This window comes from Pristis pectinata, chromosome 11 (genome assembly GCF_009764475.1).
Source record: "Pristis pectinata isolate sPriPec2 chromosome 11, sPriPec2.1.pri, whole genome shotgun sequence".
In the NCBI taxonomy this organism is placed as follows: domain Eukaryota; kingdom Metazoa; phylum Chordata; class Chondrichthyes; order Rhinopristiformes; family Pristidae; genus Pristis; species Pristis pectinata.
Window position 1 is genome coordinate 10,513,886 of NC_067415.1, and position 26,730 is coordinate 10,540,615.

Here is a 26,730-nt window from a genome sequence, read left to right on the forward strand (position 1 = left end):
CATTTAATTTTGACAATAGAGTCAGAAAACGTGTAAATACTCAGTGGGTCAGGCAGCATGTGTGGAGAGAGGAGCAGAGTTAATGTATCAGACTGTAAAACTGCCAAAGGCCTGAAATGTTAGTTGTCTCTTCACAGATGCCCTCTGACTTGCTGAGAATCTCCAGCATTTTCTATGAAGTACTGGGTGGCTTAAGCATAGTAAGAGTATGTATTAGGGGAAATCAAGATAGTCAGGTTTAGATGAAATATGACCTAAGCTGTTAAAAGAAACGAGAGGAAATTGTGGAGACGCTGACCATTATTTTTCAATTACTGCTGGTTAGAATGGCATCAAATGATTGGTGGACTGCTAAAAATGTACCATTATTTGAAGAGGAAGGAAGAGATAAACCAAGTAAGTTACAGGCCAATTAGTTTAACTAGTGGTGGGCAATTTATTGAAATCAATTCTGAGGAAGAACGTCATAGTCATAAACTCATAGTGCACAGGAACAGGCCCGTCGGCCCACGATGCCCATGCCTACCATTAAGTTTAAGTTTATTGTCATCTATACCCAGGGTATAAATGCCATGAAAATTAGCTTTTTGCAGCACCAGTACGTGACAAACATGGCAAACATAAGTTAACATAAACTTAAATTAACATAAATTATACATAGCTTACCCGTCAAAATAAACTAAAATAAACATAACATCAGTGCAAGTTAAGAGAGAGAAAAAAGAAATATAGTTGAAGGTAGTGTTAGGGGTTTTCAGGTCAGTTCAAGAACCTGGTGGCAGTGGGGAAGAAACTGTTGTTGAACTCTGAGGTGTGGGTCTTCAAGCTCCTGTACCTCCTGCCTGAAAGCAGCATCGAGAGGAGGGCATGGCCTGGATAGTAGGGGTCCCTGATGGTGGGGAGAGCTGTACACGTGATGGAACTGGCTGAGTCCACCACTCTCTGTAGCCTCTTGCGTTCCTGTGCATTGGAGTTTCTATACCAGGCCATGATGCTTTCCACTGTACATCTGTAAAGGTTTGTCAGAGTCTTCAATGACATGCTGAATCTCCTTAAACTTGTAAGAAAGTAAAGACATTGATGCGCCTTCTTCATGGTTGCATCAATGTATTGGGCCCAGGATAAATCCTCCAAGATGTTGATACCCAGGAACTAGAAGCTGCTCAACCTTTCCACCGCCATCCCTTCAATGAGGACTGGTGTCCCATTTATACTACATGTACATCACTTGCTCCGTAGTCTTCTATGCCTTGGCGATTTAAGGTCTTAGGTAGATGATCTTTAAATGTTGTGAGCGTGCCTGGCTCAGGCAGTGTATTCTAGGTTTCAGCCATGCTCTGGGTGAAAGTCTTCTTCCTCAGATCCCCTCTAAACCTCCTACCCCTTTTTCTAAACCTGTGTCCTCTAGCTTCAGACATCTTGCATGGATTAGCTGAAGGAAAGTCATTCCTGTGTAACTTGATTGAACTTCTTGAAGAGGTAACAGAGTGTTGATGTAGACAATATGTTTAACGTGGTCTACGTGGATTTTAGAAAGGCTTTTGGCAAGATCCAACATGGGAGAGTGGCAAAATGGATCCATAATTGGTTCAGCAGCAGGAAGCAAAACATGATGGTTAATGTGAGTCTCTTTCCATTGGGGTCCACAGGACTCAGTACTCAGTCTTTTGCTTTTTGTAGTATTTGCGTTTGATTTAGAGCACACGACCATAAGACATAGGAGCAGAATTAGTCCATTTGGCCAATCGAGTCTGTTCCACCATTCGATCATGGCTGATTTACTTTTCCCTCTCATCCCCATTCTCCGACTTTCTCCCCGTAACCTTTGACGCCCGTACTAATCAATAATCTATCAACCTCTGTTTTAAATATACCCAATGACTTGGCCTCCACAGCCCTTTGTAGCAATGAATTCCACAGATTCACCACCCTCTGGCTTAAGAAATTCCTCCTCATCTCTATTCTAAAGGGACATCCTTCTATTCTGAGGCTGTGCCCTCTGGTCCTAGACTCTCCCACTACTGGAAACATCCTCTCCATGTCCACTCTATCCAGGCCTTTCAATATTCGGCAGGTTTCAGTGAGATCCCCCAGTGAGTACAGGCCCAGAGCTATCAAACATTAATCATGCGTTAACCCTTTCATTCTTGGGCTGGAATGAAAGGGCCATATTTTAGACTGAAATATGAGCAGCCTATAAAGAAATTTTTAAAGGATACAAACATTTGCAGTGTGGTCGACATCAAAGAGAAAAGCTTTAGACTGCAGAAGAATATTGATGGTCTGGTCAGGTGGGTAGAAAAGTGGTCAGTGGAATTCAGTCCAGAGGACATTGGGGTACTGCATTTGGGGAGATGGTGTAGGACAAGATAGTGCACTGTAAATGAAGGGAAACTGAATGGTGTTGTGGAACAGAGGGGGCTTGGATTTTACGTTCATAAATCTTAAACAGCAGCAGGAGAGATAGAAAATGTGGTTTTAAAAGACATTCAACTGCCTTCCTTTAGCAGAGTCTAACAACAGTGAGGTTATGTTGGAACTGCAAACAACACAAAAAGGAAGCCCAGCTCAAGTACTGTTTATGTTTCTGATCACCACAGAAGGATTTGGAGAAGATTTGTGAGAATGTTAGCAAGCAGGAAATGGCAGATGCTGGAAACCTGAAATTAAAACAGAAAATGCTGAAAATATTTAACAGGGAAGGCAGCTTCTGTGGAGAGAGTACCTCCTTAAACTTTCCCCCCTCACCTTAAATGCATGTCCTCTAGTATTTGACACTTCTACTCTGGGAAAACGATTCTGACTGTCTACCCTATCTATGCCTCTCATAATTTTGAAAACCTCTATCAGGTCTCCCCTCAGCCTCCCACGCTCTAGAGAAAACAACCCAAGCTTGTCCAACCTCTCCGTATAGTTCTTACCCTCTAATCTAGGCAGCATCCCGGTAAACCTCTTCTGCATCCTTTCCATTGCCTCCACATCCTTTCTGTAATGGAGTTCCAGAATTATCAACAGAATTACCAACATCCATATTATTTTGCTTTTAACGTTGCTCTCTGAGGTTGGTAAAATGACATTGAGGTGGTGCCATTCCCATGTGCCTGCTGCATTGAGGTGGTGTCAATCACATGCAGCTGCTCCCCTTGTCTTGCTGGGTCAGGTTGCAGAGAGAGTTAGATTGGCAATCAGAATATCTTCTGAGGGCCTTTTGTGCAGGCGTGGAAGTTCTGAAATTCCTGAGAGGTCCTTGTTGCCCTCACTCCAATTGGACTCCACGTAGTGTCCTGCGCCGGACCATCAACTTCCAGAGTTTCCCAGCAATAGCTCTCAGGGATCTGGACTGTGAATCTTTGGCAGGTTAAAACGAATGCTGGCTCCTTTCATTTCAATAGAGAGGAATCGCTGCAAGGAGAAGAGTCATAGAATCATACAGTACAGAAACAGGCCCTTCGGCCCAACTGGTCGATGCCATCATTGCTAGTCCCATTTACCCACGTTTTGCCCATATCCCTCTGAGATCTTCCTATCCATGTGCCTGTCCAAGGGCAGGTTCCAGGACATTTATTTATTTTTTTAATTAATTAATTTAACTGTATTTAATTGCTTTTAAGCTTTGTCATGCTTTTTATGCATTTTAATTATTTATTTCCAAATAATTAATGTTTTGAATTTTGTACGTTTTAGTGCAAAGGTGCACTCTACTTTCTCTGTAATGGTAACACTTTATCCCGCATTCTTTTATTGTTTTTCCTTGTACTACCTCAACGCACTGATGTGATGAAATGATCTGTCTGGATGGCATGCAAATCAAAGTTTTTCACTGTACCTCGGTACATGTGACAATAATAAACCAATTTACCAATTTAATATTCTAGTAGCATAGCTATCTTTTAATCATTTTTAAACATTTTTCAATGTTTATGAACATCAGAAATTCAAAGTCCGTCAATAGTTTTGCCAGGCGGAATATCTGTGAGAGGCACTCAACTGGTTAACTGAAGCATTTCTGGAGTCTGAGCCACCCATTTGCATTGTATACATGTAATCTAAGAGGCTATTTTATAAAACCAACTTTTTGGCATCTGCTGAGAAGTAATGTGAAAACTGTGGAGGCAGATAAAATTCATTTATTCAATCATTAAGGATAACTCTCTTGGTTTCATCCCTCCAGGGCTCCTTAATTTTCATTTTCACTTTCACTCACAGTGTTTATCTGGACCCTAGGAAGGAATTCCCTATGCTCCTTATTAATTACCTCACCTGAGATGGGCTAGGTGGAAGCATATCAGATGGAAGGAGTATGTCTGCTTACCTGTGAGGATACTCTAATAGATGGAAACCAGATATGGGAAACTTTCAGTCAATTAAGTAAATCTGGAATAAACAAAAAGCTAGTGCCAGTAATGGTGACTGTGCTGGATAGTCATATAAACCCCAACTGGTTTGCTAATGTTATTCAGGGAAAGGAATTTACTTACCTAGGTCTGGTCCTATATACAGTATACCTCCAAATCCATCAACGTGGTTAGCTCTGATTTGCCTTCTGAAATAATTTATGTTGGTGGGCAATAAAGGCTGCCATTAATGCCTATATTCCATGAAAGAATTAAAAAATGTTGAGCTTAAATACAAGGAATAGAAGCAGCTGTGCAGTCCCTTAAGCCTGCTCTGCCATTTATGATCATGGCAGTTTTAATACTTACCTACTTTCCCCTATCCCCATATTCCTTGATTCCCATAAGAACTCAAGAAATGGAAAATGGGTAAAAGTATGCAAGGACAAAGAATGCAAGAATCACCCTACAGATATTGTCATGTGCCCATTCATGGCATTCAACGCCCCAATGAAAGAATCACATTTTGAACAGCTGTCACATGGAGAAATCCATAGAACATAGAATATTACAGCACAGTACAGGCCCTTTGGCCCACAATGTTGTGCCAACATTTTATTCTACTCTAAGGTCTATCTAGCCCTTCCCTCCCACATAGCCCCCCATTTCTCTATCATTCATGTGTCTATCTAAGAGTCTCTTAAATGTCCCTACTGTATCTGCCCCCACAACCTCTGCAGGTAATGCGTTCCACGCACTCACCACTTTCTGTGTAAAAAAAAACTTACCCCTGACATCCCCCTTATAGCTTCCTCCAATCACCTTAAAATTATGACCCCTCGTGTTAGCCATTGTCGCCCTGGGAAAAGGTCTGACTGTCCACTCGATCTATGCCTCTTATCATCTTGTACACCTCTGTCAAGTCACCTCTCATCCTCCTCTCCAAAGAGAAAAGCCCAACCTATCCTCATAAGACATGCTCTCCAATCCAGGCAACATCCTGGTAAAGTGTCATCCTGGAAATGTGTCACAGAGAAGCCAACTTAAAACAGGCAATGGATTCATTTGTGTTGCATTATATGCATTGAGAAAGATATAACTCATTCAAGACTAGATTGTGAGCGTTTCAGTTATGAGGAGAGACTGGATAGGCTGAGTTTGTTTTCCTTGGAGTGGAGGAGGCTGAGTGGGGGACTGATGGAGATATCCAAAATGATGAGGGGCATAGCGGAGGTATCTGAAACTTGAGGGTGTAAGTTTAGGGTAAAGTCTAAGAAGTGTAGAGAGGATCTGAGTTAGTACTTTGGAGGAACACACAGGAGGGTTGGAATCTGGAATGCACTCCCTGAGTGGATGATGTAGACAGATACTCCCATAACATTTAAGAAGTATCTAGGTGAGCACTGAGTCACCAGGGTATAAAAGGCTATAAATCAAATGCTGGTAAATGAGATAGATGGGTACTTGATGGCTGGCATGATCATGATGGGCTGAAGGGCTTACTTCTACGCTGTATGACTCTGGGTCATTGAATGCTTAACTCTAGCTGCCTGCGGTTGCTTTTGCATTAGTCAGGCTCCGCCCAAAAGACTTGCCACAGAATAATTAAGATCACAACCAAGGTTCCCCTGTGAGGTGCCTCACCCCTTTCTTCCTTAGGAAACAGTTTCTTTCCAAAAGGTAAAAAGATCAGATTTACAGGAATATCACATAAAATAAAGATAGAAAGGAGTTTTCATCATGATCTCAGAGCTTCCCATACCGCCACCTCCGCTTAATATAAAAAAGTTACCTCGTACTTCTCGGTATAGCAGTCTGCCGTTTCATTTAAGTGCAGTCATTGGACACAGCGTGGGACTGTCGTCTCCAGCCCCTCTGCTGATCAAAAAGCTGGCAGTCTTTGAACTATGGCTTGCTCATTGCGGGAGACAACACGTGTAGTTTCAATAAACGTTCTCATCTTGCAGCTCAGGCAGGAGCCTGTCAATCACCTCCTCACCCTGTGCTCCTGGTTGTTGTATTACAGTCCCTGTTGTAGAATTCTTGTTAGTGTAAGTCTGTGCAGAAAATGTCATAAATTTAATTTACCATGAGAAATTAAGTAGAATTACTGATTAATTTGCAGCGCTGTTTAATAAACACAGAGTCAGCTTGTCCTCATTATCTCATTCCAGTTATAAATTATAGTAATCTGCCTTCAATTCCATAATCGCATTAATCTGCTCCAAAATCTTATTCATTGAAGCCCCACGTCACTTTCATCTTGACACTCCTAACACCAAAGCAATTTTCGCTTTTGCTATGTCAGATTGTTTAATCTGTGATGCACAGGGCAAGATGTGAATTACTTCAAAGTGATATAGGCATTTTGCAATGAATGCAAACTGCTAATGATATTTTTATGTCGTCATCTTAAAGAAAGGAAGTTTTGTGTTTATATTGCAAGAACATAAGAAACAAGAGCAGGAATCAGTCTGGTTAGGCCGCATCTGGACTACTGCATTCAATTCTGGTCACCCTATTATAGGAAGGATGCGGAGGCTGTGGAGAGGGTGCGGAAGAGCTTTCCCAGGATGCTGCCTGGATTATAGGGAGAGGTTGGACAAAGTTGGATTGTTTTCTCTGGGTCAGTGGAGGCAGAGAGGAGACCTGATAGAGGTTTATAAAATTATGAGATAGGTAGCCGGTATCTTTTCCCAGGGTCAAAATGTCTAATACTAGAGGGCATGCATGTAAGGTGAGAGGGGGAAAGTTCAAAGGAGACATGTGGGACAAGTTTTCTTACATAGAGAGTCATGGGTGACTGGAATGCACCACCAGGGGTGGTGGTGGAGGCAGGTACATCAGAGGTGTTTAGGAGGCTCTTAGAAAGGTACATGAGTGTGTAGGGAATGGAGGGATGTGGACCATGTGCATGCAGAAGGGATTAACGTAGTGAGGCGTCATTAACTTAATTATTTTGGCACAACATCTTGGGCCGAAGGGCCTGTTCCTGTGCTGTACTGTTCTATGTTCTATGTTCAGGCGTTTGGCTCCTCAAGCCTGCTTTACTATTCAGTAGGATCATGACTGATCTCATCTTGGCCTTAGCTCCATTTCCTTACCTGTTGTCTTTAACCCTTGACTGCCCCATTTTAAAAAAGCTGTCTATCTCAACTTTGAACATTTAATGACAACTTCCAAAACTCTCAGGGTTAGAGCATTCCAAAGATTCACGACTGTCTGAGAAAAGAAATTCCTCCTCAGCTCTGTCTTCTAGAGGTGAGACCCATTTTTCTGAAACTATGCTGCCTCATTTTAGATTCCCTAACAAGGAAAAATATATTTTCAGCATCTACCCTGTCAAAACCCCTCACAACTTTTTGTGTCTCAGTCAGATCATGGGCTCAACCTATCCTCAGGAGACAACCCCATAATCTTTGGAAACCACCTAGTGAATCTTCTCTAAGGACCCTCACCATCCAGGACACGCCCTCTTCTCGTTGCTACCATCAGGAGAAGGTATAGGGAGAAGCCCAAAACTCAACGATTCAGGAACAGCTTCTTCCCCTCCGCCATCAAATTTCTGAGCGATCCATGAATACCTCATTATTCCTTTTTTTTGCACTATTTGTTTATTTTTGTAATTTGTACATTTTTATGTCTTTGAACTGTACTGCTGCCACAAAACAACAAATTTCACATTGTATGTCAGTGATAATAAATCTGCTTCTGATTCTGAACTATATCCCTCATCAAATAAGGAGACCCACACTGTTTGCTTGTACCCAAAGTGTGGTCTCACCAACTGCCCCTGAGAATCTTGCATCTTTCAAGCAGATCACTTCTCATTCTTCAAAAGTCCAAAGAATGTATGTGTATTTTTTAGTGGGACATACTGGTAAGTGGTCAGAAGGTAAGAGAGTGGGTGAATGGATGTGAAGAATAAAAGGTGATTGAAGGTGAGGTTCCCTGCAGTTCTGTAAACATCACCCATTCTCTGGTCCATTATAAAAGCCTACCTTTCATCCATGAGTGAGTTCTTGCACGTATGGTACCACAGGGTCTGTGGCATACCATGGCCAAGTTCTTCCCATCTTCCTCACATGCGTAGACTTTCTGGCAAACTGTGATGAGGTCATAATGGATCGCAACGTTATTGTCCATGATTCCCCAGAGGTATTAATCACATGGAATGGGATTAGAGTCACTTGAAGCCACATAGATGGTTTAATGTCCCTTTCTGAGTTCATTGCTGAATTGGTGAATCTGTATGTCAATAAAGCAGTATTTTTGTATCTGGACCACAGATTAGTGGACTCATTGTTGCTGTGTCTAACTCCTGTTATTCTCTAGTCAATAAGTGGGGAGTAGCTTCACTTCTACTCAAGTGCAGATGGGGATGACCAATGAATATTGGCCTTGTTAGTGATGCCCACCTCCCTTTACTGTATAAAAAGAATTAGGTGCATGTCAGAATCTGAATTTATGACTGATGGTTCTTGGCGCATGAACTGTTATGTTCGCTTGAGTGACATTTTCTGCTTCTTTCTTAAGGGCAAGACTAGAAGGCTACAGACCAAGTGCTGGTAAAGGGGATTAGTATAGATGGGTACATTATATCGGCATGGACATGGTGGGCTAAAGGGTCTGTTTCTTTTTTTATATTTTATTTACAGCGTGGTAATGGGCCCTTCCGGCCCAACGAGTCTGCGCCACCCATTTTTTAAACCCAAACTAACCTACCCGTACATCTTTGGAATGTGGGAAGAAACCGGAGCACCTGGAGGAAACCCACACAGACACAGGAGAACGTACAAACTCCTTACAGACAGTGACAGGAATCGAACCCCGATCGCTGGCACTGTAATAGCATTGCGCTAACTGCTACGCTACCATGCCGCATAAGTCTGTGATATTTTAACTCTGTGTCTATGAGGTTAACTGCAGTGTCTGTAGTTTGGTAAGGCAGCATTCTCACCTCGGAGCCAGACTTCATGGACTTGGGTCAAAAGGTTTGAACATGTAATTAATGCCGATACTCAAATGCAGTGCTGAGGGTGTGCTGCTCTGTTGCAGCTGCTGTCTTTTGGATGATATGTTAATTTTTTTTCTCTCTTGCGTTCACTTTAAAGATCCATGACACTATTTGTAGATGAGCAGGGGATATTTTCCCAAGTGTCATTTATCATCTTGCTGGGTTGCAAGCAACTTGGTTGCCTCGTTTCCTACATTACAACACCATTACATTTGAAAAATATTTCATTGGCTCTAAAGTGCTTGGAGGCATTGGAAGAGCTGCCGGATAAACGCAAGATTTTACTTCTATCTTTCATAAATTTGTATCTTCCTGACATTAGTGCAGGCCAGTCTATAACATTCTGCGTAATGAACTGTTCACATGAGCTTTTCCAGTACTCTAATGTATTATTCTTATCAAGAGGTTGTCACTGCCATTTATATTACAGAATATAAAGTGACCAGATGGGAGATTGGATCATGAATTAGATTTTCCTCCCACTTATTGGGAACCAAAAGCATCATATGATGATTCCACAGCAGTGGAACAACTAACAGTCGTACAATTATAGGTCCCAACTCTATCGCAGACTGAGCTTGCATGACAGTTGAATTTAAAAAAAACTCAAAAACTTGTTTGCCAAATGCACTTAACCAAAACTGCAGTCGAGATTTGCTTATTTAAACATAATCCTAGCATTTTCCCCACAGATTTAGTACAGGCACCTTTGTCAGGACAGAGATACAGGGATGATTTACAGGCCTGCTCCTGTGTCTTAAAAGACAATTATAACAACATGGCTGGTTTTGCTATCAGAATCAGGTTTATTATCACTGACATATGTCAAGAAATTTGTTGTTTTGCAGCAGCAGTACAGTGCAAGATATAAAGGCATAAAAATCGCTATAAGTTACTGAAATAAATAAATAGTGCAAAAGAGGAATAACAAGGTAGTGTTCATGGACCGTTCAGAAATCTGATGGCGGAGGGCAAGAAGCTGTTCCTGAGTCGCTGAGTGTGGGTCTTCAGGCTCCTGTACCTCCTTCCTGATGGTAGTAATGTGAAAAAGGCTTTTCCAGGGTGGCAAGGGTCCTTAGTGATGGATGCTGCCTTCTTGAGGCACCGCCTCTTGGGGATGTCCTTGATGGCGGGGGGGGGGGGGGGGGGGGGGGGGGGGTGGTGGTTGTGCCCGTGATGGAGCTGGCTGAGTCTACAACCCTCTGCAGCCTCTTTCGATCTTGCGCGTTGGAGCCTCCATACCAGGCGGTGATGCAACCAGCCAGAATGCTCTGCACCGTACATCTGTAGAAATTTGCAAGGGTCTGTAAGGTTATATATCTGTAATATTAACTCAGTTTTCCTCCTTCCATTGACACTGCTGGCCATTTCCAACATTCTCCATTTGGTTTCAGTTTCCTGGAAGCTTGCAATGACTAAAATGAGAGGGGATGCTTTCAGTGGATACAGTCAACAACAAGGAATATGAGAAGGAATGCATTCCACACGGGTTAAAATGGGAGCGATATACTCCACAAAATTATGAGGGGCATAGATAAGGTAGTGAGAAACTTTTACCCATAAGAGAGGTGCCTACGTCCAGAGACATTGGTTTAAGTTAAGGAGCAGGAAATTTAGAGTGAATTTGAAGAAAGTTATCGCCCAGAGATTAGTTGGAATCTGGAACGCACTGTCTGAGGGGGTGATGGAGGCAGAGACTCTCACAACATTGAAGAAGTATTTAGATGAACACTTGAAACATCAGGGCAGAGGAGGCTACAGGCCTGGGAAATGGGATTAGTGTAAATAAGTACTCGTCGCGGCCCTTGCACCTTATTTCTCTGCCTATACCGCATTTTCTGTGTAACTGTAACACTTTATTCTGCATTCTATTATTGCTTTTCCCTTGTACTACCTCAGTGCACTGATGTGATGAAAACATCTGTATGGATGGCATTGCAAAACAATGTTTTTCACTGTACCTCAATGACAATAATAAACCAATTACCAGTGGCATCAAGGCATTTTGGCACAACCGGAGGAATACACAAGGTACTCTTAAAATGGCAGGTTCATAACAAATTTGGCTACTGGGGAGTTAAGTAGAGCTTAATTTATATATTCAGAGTTCAATACATCTGAGTAATTTGATTTTCTTAAAATTTAAACTTCCCATCACCTGATTTATCTTTTCCTTCTCTCTATTTTCCACTATTGGTGTCACCTGAATTTTTTGGCTCTGCACTTACGTAAACATACAGCAGGGCTATGCTGAAATAAATGTATGCATTGAAAAGCATATTTTGTAGTATATAGCCTATAATGTAAGCTATTTCTATTAGCTTTAGGATGTGATCAGGTTTTTTGGGGAAATTGTAAATTTGTTCAAAATGATTCACAGATACAATATGATAGAAGCTTGCAATACCCCAGAGCACAGGATTCCATTAAATTTCATGAGAAGACCGTGTGACTCAGAACTTGTCTGCCACTGTACAAATGATAAAAATGACTGCTTGTTTGCTGGAGCTGGCCAAATCTAAAGGTTGTGTGTAATCTTTCACTCAAGTCATAGCAGTCCAAACATATCTCATAAGAGGAAAGAAAAACATTGAAGAAAAAGTTGTACAGTTGCTTGAACCACCAGACTTCAAACATACAGTAGCTTTGAAGCATTTATTCTCCCCCTTTCTGTTTTGAATGTTCATGGATGCTGTCACTTCTCTTGAGATCTTCACTTGATCCCAAGCTATTTTTCTAGATGAAACAGTGATTCAGTTCCAATTTAGTGTATAGCAATTAGTGCACACAGTCTCCTCCACAGTGGTGAAACCAGATTGATGACTGCTTTGCAGAACACCTCCATTCAGTCCACAGAGGTGACCCCGAGCTTCACCCATAACTCTCCTCCCCACTCCCTCTCTAACTTATCTCACTTCAGCCTCCAACTTAGTTCCAACGATGTCTGACATAAGGTCAAGGAGCAGCACCTCATCCTTGGTCTGGGTACATTGCAGGATTTGGGGCTTAATATTGAACACAGTAGATTGTGAGGTCAAGAGTCTTATTGTACAAGAGGTCTGTTCAATAGTCTTATAACAGTGGGATAGAAACTGTCCCTGTGCCTGGTGGTACGTGCTTTAAGGCTTTTGTATCTTCTGCCCGATGGGAGGGGGCAGAAGAGAGAATGTCCGGGGTGGGAGGGATCTTTGATTATGTTGGCAGCTCTACTCCCTCTCTGTCTGTCTGTCTCTCTCTCTCCATCTGTCTCTCTCTGCCTCTGTCTCTTTCTCTCTCTGACATTCAAAAGACATTTGGATGGGCACATGGATAAGAGGAGTTTAGAGGGATATGAGTGAAACTCGAGCAAGTGGGACTAGCTTGTTGGGCACCGTGGTCGGTATGGACAAGTTGTGCCGAAGGGTCATTTTCTGTGCTGTATCACCGTATGACTCTATGACCCTCCATTGAGATGGCTGTAACTTTCTGTCTTAATTTGTTCTTTTTATCTTTTTCCCCCATTTCCAGCTACTTGTTCTTAAAGTAATTGTTACCTTGACTTTGGTCTGCATCCTATCACAGACATTCCTTCTCTCCACCTCTCCCCTTCTCTGTAGTTCAAAACTCTTGCTTTCTCACTATCCAGTTCCGATAAGGAACCGTTGAGCGGAAATATCGACTGCATTTTTCTCCCCACCGCTGCTGCCTGGCCTGGTAGGTCTTTATAGCAATCTCTGTTTATGTTTTGTATCTTCAGCGTCTAAACAACTAGGCATGTGACAACACACAATCTGCAAGAGAAACTCAGCGGGTCGAGCAGCATCTGTGGGGGGGGGGGGGGGAGTGGGGAAGGAATTGTCGACATTTCAGGTCGAGACCCTGCATCAGGACTGAGAGTGGAGAGGGAAGGTGGCCAATATAAGGAGAGGGGGAGAGGGGGAGGGGTGAGACAGGGGTTGGTAAGTGGACTAAGGAGGGGTGGAGAAGGATGACAGGTGGATGGAGCCAGGAAGGAGGAATTGGAATTGGTTTATTGTTGTCACTTGTACCGAGGTGCAGTGAAAAACTTGTCTTGCATACTGATCGTACAGGTCAATTCATTACACAGTGCATTGGTCTTATAACAGCATGAGAGAAGCTGTCCTTGAGCCTGGTGGTACGTGCTTTCAGGCATTTGTATCTTCTGCCCGATGGGAGAGGGAAGAAGAGAGAATATCCGGGGTAGGTGGGGTCTTTGATTATGCTGGCTGCTTTACAAAGGCAGCGAGAAGTATAGACAGAGTCCATGGATGGGCGGCTGGTTTCCGTGATGTGCTGAGCTGTGTCCACAGCTCTCTGCTGTTTTTGCGATCACGGGCAGAGCAGTTGCCATACCAAGCTGTGATGCATCTGGATAGGTTGCTTTCTACGATGCATCAATAAAAATTGGTGAGCGTCAAAGGGGATGTGCCAAATTTCTTTAGTTACCTGAGGAAGTAGAGGCACTGGTGAGCTTTCTTGGCCGTGGCGTCAATGTGGTTGGACCACGACAGGCTACTGGTGATGTTCACTCCTAGGAACTTGAAGCTCTCAACCCTCTCGAATTCAGCACCATTGATGTAAACAGGAACATGTACGCCACCCCCTTTCCTGAAGTCAATGACCAGCTCTTCTGTTCTTCTGACAAGGGAAGGGTGGAGTTGGGAGACAGAGGCAGGTGGGTGATAGGTAGAAGTAGAACAAGAAAACAAAACATCCGACAGCCGTCTGAAGTCAACATTCAGTTGAACAATTTCAGATATTCAACATTTCCAGCATTATTTTAGAATTCCACCATCCACAGCATTCTGGTAATTTTAGATAAGTGCACTGCCTTCCCATGCACACTTCCTCTGGTCCAACGGTTGGATTCTTTACTGGTCCCATTATGCTCCTGTATCACCTTGCACTATCATCACTTCATGACGTTTAACCCTTCATAGATTCCCCTCCCCTTTTGTTTGCTCCTCCCTTTCTCTGCATTTTAAATGTTATATCTCTAATTTTACCCAGGTCCAAAGAAAGGACCTGAAATGTTAACATTTCAGTCCTGATGAAGGGTCTCGACCCGAAACGTTGACTATTTGCCTCCATAGGTGCTGCCTGACCTGCTGAGTTCCTCCAGCATCTTGTGTGTGTTGCTCCAGATTCCAGCATCTGCAGAGTCTCTGAAATGCTGACTTGTTTCTTTCTCCAATGATGCTGCTGACCAACTGAACCCTTCCTGCATTTTCAGATTATGTTTCCAGCATGTGCAGTGTTATCCTTTTAAACCTCTTAACTTGTGCCTACAACTAAGATCGACCAATAGGCACTGAACCCAAAAAAATTGGTGAAGCAGACTTCACATATGCTCTGAAGGCCAATTCTCAAGTTCATTGTTGTCATAAGCATACATACCCAGGGTATAAATGCCAATGAAAATTGCAGCAGCAGCACAATACATTACAAGGACAAATTTAAATTAACATAAACATAAATTAACATAAATTATACATAACTTACATGTGTGCAAACTAAACAACAAAATAAGCATAATGACACTGGAGAGAAAGTCCAAGGTAGTGTTAAGTTTTGCATGCTCTTCAAGGGCCATGTATCCACAAAATAATGTTAAGCTGAGGGAAGTTGCTGCACATGTAAGGGATGTGAGAAGCTAGAGTTAGAGGATTACTGATATTTCCAAGGATTGTAGGGCTCGAAGAGATCACAGAAAAAATAGTTTGAGGGTTCAAAGGATTTTGAAACCATTGATGAAAATTTAAAGACTGCGAGCTAATTAGCAAGCAAGTGCATCAGTGATGGATAGATGGGACACTGTGAACTGGGATATAGGTTGTAGAGATGATGCAGTTTACATGGTTGATGTAAAACAGACCAACAGGAGTACACCCCGTGTCTGTATGGGTTTCCTCCGGGTGCTCCGGTTTCCTCCCACATTTCAAAGATGTACGGGTTAGGAAGTTGTGGGCATGCTATGTTGGCACTGGAAGTGTGGCGACACTTGCGGGCTGCCCCCAGAACACTATGCAAAAGATGTACTTGTGTTTCGATGTACTTGTGACCAATAGAGATATCTTATTTTAGTAAAAAAGTCTATGTTAAAGAAATACAGGGATAAGGGTTTAATCAACAGATATTGCAGATACCGGCAATCTGAAATAAGAACAAAAAATTCTGAAATACTCAGCAGGTAAGGCAGCTTCTGTGGAGAGAGAAACAGAGTGAACGTTTGAAATCAATGAAGGAAACATTCATTCTGTTCCTGTCTCCACAGATCCTGCTAACCTGTTGAGTCTTTCAAGTATTATCTGTTCTGGAACCACTGACGAGAACTGAACTTTGAGGCAGGGATCTATGATAATAGCTTCCAGTTTCTCTGTAATGTCCTCCAGCCCCACAATCCTTCCATACTCCCGGTATTTAATGCTAGAAGGTTTATATTCATCCAATATTGGATAGAGTGGTGATTGGTTTCACTAGTGTACTTGCCGAAAATAACATTGCGATTACAAATGTGGATAAAGAGATAGCACGTGGAAGAGAAAAAGGAGGGATTCACGCATAGATCCTTGCTGGACACTGGAGATAATGGTACGGCATGTGGAACACATGACAATTCCTCTACAGATAAGAATGGAACCAGATGATTCCATTCCTAACCAGTTGGGTGACAATGGAGAACGAATGGATGACAGGTTAGACATCTGGGTCAGAGGCTGCAAACTTCTCAAGAAGATGTCATACTCTTTTAGGAAGTCATTGGTGTGAACAAGGAACTAACCACTGCTTAGAATGTTTGAGAGTTACACCATAGATGCACCGAAGTGCTGCTGGATAAGTACATGAGGGGGAAAGGAATAGTAGGATCTGTTGAAAGGTTGTAATGATGAGAGGATATTCTCGTGGAATATAAACGCTTACAACTTGTTGGGTTGGATGGAGATTTTTGCATTGGTTTGCTTCATTATTTGTAATTAAAGGTAACAGTTCCAGCTAATTCAACTGGCTAGAAGAAAAGAGAGGGAAGCTAGGAGTGAGCAGGAAGTACTTTATAGCCTAGTCATACATATAAAGTGAATTGAAAGTCCCAGTCTTGCTGAATATCTCAACTGATTGCTAATTTATAGTGGAACAGATTGTTCTATGTAATTCATACCCATTGTAGCAAATTTAATTCGTAAATGCTGCAGACAGTAGACTTTATTGCACAAATTGCTGAAACCACAGTTTAGATTTTCCTTGTAATATATACAACTGGTTACAGTATGCCATTTATTTATTTATAATTGTTCTTAAATTTAAGCTTTAGGAATACAATCTTTTTCCACAACTGAGAGATACTCTTCGCAATTCTAACAATTCAATTAATTTTAAATGCATATCTCACTATCATTGTCCAGTAGTCGAAGATTTATATGTTAAACCTAGAAGTACTGCTGTTAGGTCATTACATCACTAATACTGATGTGTAGATTTCCATTGCTTTCTCCGTTCACTGACCATCTATTCATTCCTGTAACCCTATTGCAGTGTAATGCCCAAGGGCCAGATTTTGCTGGACTAGGCCCCTGGCCTGGAGTTGCCATTGAGCTGTGCCTGCATCACCTCACTTACCTGGTTTGATGTGGAGGTCTTGTCTCGTTGGCCTTCTGATGGCAACAGGGCTGCAACACAATGCACCATCCTCATCCTGAAGCTCTTCTGACAACGGGGGATAGAGCTTTGCCAGGGGTGAAAGCTGTCATTTTAAATGCCACTAACATTCAGGGTACTTTAAAAATTATTAAAGTTGATATAAATGATTAAAGGCACTGATTAGTAAGACTTTTCAAACATATTGCTGTTCAAAAACACATAAGATAGCATAGATAAAATTAAAACAAAATAATTTTAAACAAGTATTCTATTCCCCTTTGCCTTCTAAATCTGTGTCCTACAAACCCTACTAAAATCGATGGGGTTTCAGATCCTTTCAGGGTCTGACCTGGTGCTGGGAAATCCTAGCAAGGCTGGGTTAGTCCCCCTGAATCTCTCAGTAGATCCTGGACCTGTGTTTCATGGCCACTACACAGAAGTCCTGAATTGCTTCAGTTTGAATGGCTGAAGGCCATTGTGATTCAGTCCATAATTGACTCACTGAACAGTTATTTGCACATGAGCATTGAGACCTATGAATATGTGAAGAAAAGACCAGCTCCTCCATACTCAGCATGGGAATTGAGATTAATCACTTTCTTGCCCAGTCTGTTCTCCCACTTCCCCAAGCCATGTAATTCACTAAGAAAGTCAGAAAACCCCAGACCCAATAAAGGGGAAATAATTACTTACTGCAACCTCCTGTAGTGAATGTATATTGGATAAATGGATATTTATGTATTACTAATGTGTGCATTGAATGTTGTAGAACCTAACTCTCTTCCATTTTCAATTACAGCGGCAGTGATGCTGGTTCCCCAGAGATACACAGAGGATGGATTTGAAGAGCACTTTGCCGTGAACTACCTAGGACATTTCTTGCTGACCCATCTTCTCCTGGATGCTCTGAGGCAGTCAGGGAGCAGTGATCACAACAGTCGAATTGTCACTCTCTCTTCAGCCACCCATTACATCGGAGAGCTAAACCTTAATGACTTGCAAAGCAGGTATGAATATGCCCCAGGTGTGTATGACGCTGAGATATAAGCTCCATCAGCCTATTAGTATATCTTTATGTCTTAAGATAAGATAAGATATCTTTCTTAGTCATATGTACATCGAAAAACACAGTGAAATGATACTTTTGTGTAGTGTTCTGGGGGCAGCCCGCAAGTGTCGCCACTCTTCCGGTGCCAACATAGCATGCCCACAACTTCCTAACCTGTACAGACACCCACACAGACACGGGGAGAACGTACAAACTCCTTACAGACAGTGGTTGGAATTGAACCCAGGTCGCTGGCACTGTAAAGCATTACGCTAACTGCTACACTAACTGAGACCAATGATATCTTTTCAAACTTGACCTTAAGCAGACCCCCCCCCCCCCCCAGCAGTTGCATCAATAATAAATGTTTGCAACATTTTTACTTGGTAATTGGTTTATTACTGTCACATGTACTGAGGTACAGTGAAAAACTTTGTTTTGCATCCCACCCATACAGATCATTTCATCACATCAATACATCAGTTTTTGGGATGTAAACATCACTGGCATGGACAGCATTTATTGCTAATCTTAATTACCCCATGAGAAGGTGGTGGTGAACTGCTACGGTTCTGGTGAAAGAGCTCCGACTTTGCTGTTTGATTGGGAGTTCAAGAATTTAGATATAGTTTCAATAAAGGAACGCCATTGCATTTCCAAGTCAGGGTGATATATAACCATGTTAATAGAAATGAAATGATTGGTAACATTCTCTTTGACTTCTCAGTTTTCAGCCTGATGTTAACTGTATACAGGTGACCCCCACGTTATGGGGGAGGGTGGCAGTTGCGTTCCTAGAAAAAGTTCTGTATTGTGATTTTCGTAACTTGAAGCCACATCATTTGCACATGATCTCACAAGAAATGCGAGTTGAAAAAAGTGTTTATTTACTTACTTGGAGTGGCCAATTTGAGAAGGGCTGCTGTCTAGTCAAAGTGCTGCTGGTTGTCTAAGTGTGGGCCTTTGGTGAATACCAGGCTTCAGTGAGGAGGGTGTGCAACACTAAGGTAGAGTGAGGGTAAGTTCTTATTCTTATTTTCTTTGTCTTTATTTTCCTTCAAGCTTTTTAGTCATGGCAGATGAGCTCAGACCTGTGTCATGCTCCTCCTGCGCAATGTGGGAACAATGGGAGGCTGCAAGTGTCCCTGATGACTATGTGTGCAGGAAGCGTGTCTGGCTGCAGCTCCTGACAGACCGCATGACAGCACTGGAGCTGTGCATGGATTCACTTTGGAGCATCCGTGATGCTGAGAATGTTGTGGATAGCATGTTTAGTGAGTTGGCCACACCGCAGTTTAAAGGCTGAGGGAAAGATAAGGAATGAGTGACGAACAGGCAGAGCAGTAGCAGGAAGGTAGTGCAGGAGTCCCCTGTGCTCATCTCCCTCCAAAACAGATTGGGGGAGATGGCTCATTAGGGGAAGGCAGCAGTAGCCAGGATCATGGCACCATGAGTGGCTCTGCTGCACAGGAGGGCAGGAAAAAGAGAGGCAGAGCTCTAGTGGCTGGGGATTCCATAGTAAGGGGAATAGACAGGAGCTTCTGTGGCCGCAAAGGGGACTCCCGGTTGGTGTGTTGTCTCCCAGGTGCAAGGGTCAGGGATGTCTCAGAGCAGCTGCAGGGCATTCTGGAAAGGAATAGCCAGTTGTTGTGGTGCATGTGGGTACCAATGATAGAGGAAAAAAGTGGGATAAGGTCCTACAAGCTGAATTTATGGAGCTTGGAGATAGATTAAAAAGTAGGACCTCAAAGGTAATAATTACTACCTGTGCCATGTGCCAGTCAGAGTAGGAACAGCAGCGGAGTTTGGATGAATATGTGGCTTGAGCAGTGGTGCAGGAGGGGCATTGGCATTAGATTCCTGGGGCATTGGAACTGGTTCTGGGGGAGGTGGGACCAGTACAAACCGGACGGTCTACACCTGGGCAGGACTGGGATCAATGTCCTAGGAGGATTGTTTGCTAATGCTGTTGGGGAGGGTTTAAACTAATATGGCAGGGGGATGGGAATCCATGCAGAAAGACAGAGGGAAACAAAGCAGAGACCAGAGCAAAAGTTAGAAAAGAGAAAAGTAAGAGTGGAGTACAGAAAAGTCAAGTGCAAAGGACACAAAGGTTACTAGATTCTAAAGGACAATGAGTGTAAGAGCACTTTATCTGAATGCCCGTAGTATCCGAAACAAGGTCAGTGAACTTGTGGCACAAATCAGTACAAAGGGGTATGATTTAGTGACCATTACAGAAACGTAGTTGCAGGGTGGAGATGATTGGGAATTAAATATCCAAGGGTATTGGGTAATACTGAAGGATAGGTAGGAAGTTAAGGGAAGTGGGGTAGTGGTCTTAATTAAGGATGAGATCAGGGTGATAGTGAGAGATGATATAAGATCTAAGGTGCAGAATGCTGAGTCCATCTGGGTGGAGATTAGGAATAGTGAAGGGAAAATAATCACTGGTAGGAATTGTCTTTAGGCCACCGAATAATAACATTACAGTGGCACAGGCAATAAACCAAGAAATATTTGATACATGTAAGAATGGAACGGCAGTTATCATGGGGGACTTTAACTTCCACATAGATTGGGCGAATCAAGTTGGTCGAGGCAGTCTTGAGGAGGACCTCACAGAATGCATCCATGGTAGCTTTCTTGAACAACATGTTAGTGAACATACAGGGGAAAATGCTATCTTAGGTCTGGTCCCGTGCAATGAGACAGGTAAGATTAACGATCTTGTAATTAGGGATCCTCCTGGAAAGGGTGATCATAGAATGATTGAATTTCTCATTCAAATGAATGGTGCAATAGTCTGATCTAAAACCCGTGTATTATGCCTAAACAAAGGAGACTACAAGGGGATGAGGGAGGAGTTGGCTGGCGCAGACTGGAAACACAGACTATATGGTGGGACACTTGGGGAACAGTGGAAGACTTTCAAAGAGATATTTTACAGTGCTCAACAAAAGTATATTCCAGTTAAAAGCAAAGAGAATAAGGGTGGGGAGAACCAGCCTCGGATAATTAAGGAACTAAAAGAAAGTATCAAGCTAAAAGCTCATACATACAAAGTCGCCAAGAGTAGTGGGAAAATGGAAGATTGGGAAACCTTTAAAAAGCAACAAGGAACCACTAAGCAAGCAACAAAGAAAGGGATGATAGATTATGAAAGTAAACTAGCACAAGTATAAAAACAGATGGTAAAAGTTTTTATAATTATATAAAGTGGAAAAGGATGGCTAAAATGAACATAGATCCCTTGGAAGATGAGAAGGGGGAATTAATATTGGGTAAAGTGGAATGACTATTTTGTGTCGGTCTTCATGGTGGAGGCCATGTTTAACATGCCAGAGAGAGATGTTATGGATGCGATGGCAGGTGAGGACCTCGATACAATCGCTGTCACTAAAGAGGTAGTGATGAGCAAACTAGTGGGCCTAAAGGTAGACAAGTCCCCTGGTCCTGATGTCATGCATCCCAGGGTACTGAAAGAAATTGCGGAAATTATAGTAGAGGCATTTGTGATAATTTACCAAAATTCTCTGGACTCTGGGCAGGTCCTGGTGGATTGGAAGACAGCGAATGTCACGCCACTGTTTAAAAAAGGATGTAGGCAAAAGGCAGGTAACTATAGGCCAGTTAGCTTAACGTCTGTAGTCAGGAAAATGCTTGAAGCTATCATTAAGGAAGAAATAGCGAGATATCTGGATAGAAGTGGTTCCATCAGGCAGACACAGCATGGATTCAGGAAGGGCAGGTCCTGTTTGACAAATTGACTGGAGTTCTTTGAGTATATAGTGAGCACAGTGGATAGAGGGGAAGAGGTGGATGTTGTATACTTGGATTTCCAGAAGATGTTTGATAAGGTGCCACATAAAAGATTTATCCATAATATAAGGATGCATGGAATTGGGGGTAATGTATTAGCATGGATAGTGGATTGGTTAACCAAAAGAAGGCAGAGAGTTGGGATAAATGGGTGTTTCTCTGGTTGGCAATCAGTGGTGAGCGGGGTGCCGCAAGAGTCAGTGCTGGGTCTGCGACTGTTCATGATATACATTAATGATTTGGAAGAGGGGACCGAGAGTAGCACATCTAGATTTGCTGACGACACTAAATTGAGTGGACAAGCAAATTGTGCAGAAGATGCGGAGAGTCTGCAGAGAGATATAGATGGGTTAAGTGAGTGGGCAAGGGTCTGGCAGATGGAGTACAATGTTGGTGAATGTGAGGTCATCCACTTTAGAAGGAAAAATAGAAGATCAGATTATTTAAATGATGAAAGATTGCAGCATGCCGTTGTGCAGAGGGACTTGGGAGTGCTGGTGCATGAATCGCAAAAAGTTGGTTTGCAGGTGCAGGGGGTTATCAAGAAGGCAAATGGAATGTTGGCCTTCATTGCTAGAGGGATTGAATTTAAGAGCAGGGAGGTTATGCTGCAACTGTACAGGGTACTGGTGAGGCCACACCTGGAGTACTGCGTGCAGTTCTGGTCTCCTTACTTGAGGAAAGATATACTGGCTTTGGAAGCAGTGCAGAGGAGGTTCACCAGGTTGATTTTAGAGATGAGGGGGTTAGCCTATGAGGAGAGATTGAGTTGCCTGGGACCATACTTGCTGGAATTCAGAAGAATGAGTGGGGATCTTACAGAAACATATAAAATTATGAAAGGGATAGATAAGATGGAGGCAGGAAGGTTGTTTCCACTGGTAGGTGAGACTAGAACTAGGGGACATAGCCTCAAGATTCATGGGAATAGGTTTAGAACAGAGATGAGGAGAAACTGCTTTTCCATTAAGTAGGGAATCTGTGGAATTCTCTCCCCAGGGAAGCAGCAGAGGCTACCTCATTAAATATATTTAAGATAGAATTTTGCATAGTAGGGGAATTAAGGGTTATGAGGAAAAGGTAGGTAGGTGGATCTGAGTCCATGGCCAGATCAGCCATGATCTTATTGAATGGCAGAGCAGGCTCGACGGGCCAGATGGCCTACTCCTGCTCCTATTTCTTACATTCTTACGGGTTCTTTTCATAGTTTTCACATAAATTCTGTAAGAATGAATTTTATTCTGTATCTCAGATTTTTGGGAAGTAATCTGTGAATTCTGTAAGGGTAAATTTCCATAACCTGAATGGAACACAGTGGTCCCCTACATTCACTTGTGAGTTGTCCAATCTATCCATTTGTGCAAACAAGCTCTGTGGTTTAGTGGCAGGGATTGTAGCCCTGGTTACGTGTTACATTTCTACAGAATTAAAGTTATTCTGTTTTGAACACTGTTCTGAATGAATCAACAGGTGGGTTCTAAGTACCTGACACTTCTCATTGGAGATTCACTTCCACATGCTGCTATACATTGGATAGCAAACATTGGAGCCAGGTCATTAAGAGTTGTTGTCAGACAATACTTTTTAACCCAAAAAGGTAAAGAAGTCAAGGACAAGAGAAAACATTAAACTTGAGATTGAAGTGTTTTTGTTGGGTAAGGGCACTGAGGGTTATGGAACCAAGACATGGTGGGTTGAAGTTATTTACTTTGTGGCTTATGGTGCCGTTGACAAGGTCAGTATTTAATGGCCCTTCCTAATTGCCCTTGAGAAGGTGATAAAGAGCTGCCTTCTTGAATTGCAGCAAACTTTGCAGGGAAGGTACTCCTGCAGCGCTGTTAAGAGTTCTGGGATTTTGATCAGTGAGGGTGGGGTGTGACTTGGAGGACCACAGCTGGTGATTGGGTTCCTATGCAGCTGCTACCCTCGTCCTTCATGGAAGTGTTTGGGAGATGTTGCTGAAGATAATCCAGTTCTGAAGATTACCTACAATCACTCTTCCCAGCCCAACAAGTCTGCTAGAATGAGCAAGAGGAGGAATCATCACAGCTACTCTCAGGAAATTGCCACAGGGAGAAATTCCTAATGTGGCTGCAGAAGATTCTAACCAGTGTGTTTACCTGTTGGAACTAGAACAGAGCAGCTGTAAAGCAGAGTGAGAGACACTCAGTGAATACGAATGGGCTAATGTTTCAGATTTGAACTCGTGAAACAACAAGGCAGTTTTTGTTTTAATGCCGCATGGTGCATGTTTTCTGCCCAGATGGAGAATGATCTGACAGCAAAAATAGGCGGCAAAACAGGGCGCACAGAAGATAAATGGTCCAATAATTTCTACCAAAGCTGTGCTTCTCTCCTGTCTTCAATAAGCGATAGCCAGTTCTGTTACAGAGAGTGGTGGCTGGCTTGGTTTGTGCACATTGCTGTATTGTATTCAGGTCACAACACAAATAATCAGAGAGTCATTTCTGAGCTTCAGGGAACTGCAAATTCTTGTGGCACAGCAACACTGATTTACCTCCCGTGAATATTTCCACCATGGTGATACAGGTGAAAGAGAAGTGAATCTTCAAGACCCAGTAAAATAAAATGGAAAGCGCTTACAGAAGCTGGAGGAGGACATATAAGGTCGAGCAAATCCATTACTTTTGATGAGCCTGCCCATTACCTCATGATAATGTTTCAATCTTTCCTCGCTCCAGAAACACATCTAGTTGCTTATTGACCTCATTGAAACCAACCACATCATTGGACTTCCATGGTAACTTATTCCTACATGAACTGCCTTCTGTAGAGAGAGAGAAAAAAAACAATTCCAGCTTTGTCTCAGTTTCAAAATTCTCACAGAGAATAAAACAGGAGGAGTGCTAATGGAGACAGAAGAGACGACAGATGCTGGAATCTGGAGCAAGAAACAAACTACTTGAGGAACTCAGCAAGTTGAGCAGCATCGGAGGAGGGAAAGGAATTGTCGGGTCGAGACCCTGCATCAGGATTGAGAGTGGAGAGGGAAAGTAGCTGGTATAAAGAAGAGAGGGGGAGTGGTGAGACAGGGGCCGGTAGAGGATAGGTGGACCAAGGAGGGGTGAGGAATGAAGAGCAGATAGAGCCAAGTGGGGAGAGGGAAGAGTAAAAGTGAAGGCGGAGTCCAGAGGGTGATTAGCAGAGCCACAAAGGCTACAAGTGCTGGAATCTGATAAATAAGGAAGGTGCCTGGGGTGGTGGTGGAGGCAGATACATTGAACAGGTTCAAGAGCTTGTTGGATAGGCATATGGAGGGATGTGAGATAGAGGGATATGCGGGAGGAAGGGGTTAGGTAGTGTGAGGGTGGTCTGATGGACGGCACAACATGGTGGGCCGAAGGGCCTGTTTTGTGCTGTACGGTTCTATGGTGATAATGGGAACCATTCAAGCGAGAGATGGGTAGATGGAAGCAGATGAGGGAGGGGATCTGGAGGGTGAAGTGTGTGGGTAGTAGCTGGATGGAACTGGGGGTAGGAGGGGGGAGAGGGGTATGAATTCTGGTGATGGGGGGTCCAGGGATAGACTGGAAGGAGAGAGAGAGAAGGGATCACAAGAGGGGCAAGAGTTACCTGAAATTGGAAATTTCACTGTTCACACCATTGTGTTGTAGACTACTTCTGGTATCACAATTCTCGTCCTCATTTTCAAATCCCTCCATGCATTTTCCACTTTGTTTCTGTAGCATCCTCCTGACCTCCCAGCTTCTGAGACCTTGGCACTCCTTCTGATGCAGGGTCTCAATCCGAAATATTGACCATCCCTTTGCCTCCACAGATGCTGCCTGACCCACTGAGTTCCTCCAGCAGTTCATTTTTTTGCTCCAGATTCCAGCATCTGCAGTCTCTTGTGTCTCTATTAAGCATTCCTCCTATTTTATCCTCCCGTCAGCCCCTGATTTTAATTGTACCACCATGGGTGACCACATCTTATTTGCTCCCCTTATCTTTACCTCTCCCTCCCTTAAGATAAAAGTAACCCATTAGCCTAGCTTTTGACCTCCTTCTGTGGGACAGTTCTATATTTAGGTTGATAATGTTCCTGTGAGATGCTTTAGGGCATTTTATCACTTTAAGGGCTCTATACAAATATAAGTAGCAGTTGAAAAAGACAATGATGCTGGAGGAACTCAGCAGGCTGCTTGACTGCCTGCTTTTCTCCATGGATGCTGCCTGGCCTGCTGTGTTCCTCCAGCATCATCATGTTTTTCATCTAGATTCCAGGATCTGCAGTCCTTTGTTTCTCCTGTAAGTAGTAGTAGTTGTTCCTTACCTTGCATCATCTGACCCTTGAATTTTTTCAGTATTTTGATCAGCGGGGCAGCACAGTGGCACAGCTAGTAGGGCCGTTGCCTCCAGTGACCCGGTTTCAATCCTGACCTCCGGTGCTGTCTGTGTGGAGTTTGCATGTTCTCCCTGTGACCACGTGGGTTTCCTCCCTCGGATTGGTGGGTTAATTGCCCTTAGAGTGGAGATGACAGGTTAATAGGAATGAAGCAAGAATAAAAGGAGTTAGAGTAGGATTAGTATAAAATTGAGTGCTTGATGGTTGGTGAAAATTTAGTGAGCTGAAAGGCTGTTTCTATGACTCTATTCCATTCCAGGGTAAGCAGGTTATTTCAAACTATGTTCTCGAAAGAAAATGGACCCGACTTCAAGTTAGTTGTAACAAACTCCTTATAATAATGTATGTAGTTAAAAAAAAGAACATCCACTTCATTCCTCTTCCAGGCATTGGTTTCCCTTCACTAAATGCATGGTTGAGTTCTCTGCTCAGACCATTGCAAATAGTAAGTTGGAGGAGACAGCCATTAAATTACTTTTGATTATAATTTAAAACTTGAATAGCTGCT

The 26,730-nt window shown here is 42.9% G+C and overlaps 1 protein-coding gene across 1 annotated transcript in view; it reads left to right on the forward strand.

The window, feature by feature from the left end:
* The window catches only part of dhrsx (dehydrogenase/reductase (SDR family) X-linked), a 204,489-nt gene that overhangs the window by 110,495 nt on the left and 67,264 nt on the right, over nucleotides 1-26,730 (forward strand). Inside the window, exon 5 of the mRNA XM_052026158.1 lies at nucleotides 17,786-17,993. Within this exon, the coding sequence (XP_051882118.1) occupies nucleotides 17,786-17,993 (208 nt within the window). The remainder of the gene's footprint in view (nucleotides 1-17,785; nucleotides 17,994-26,730) is intronic.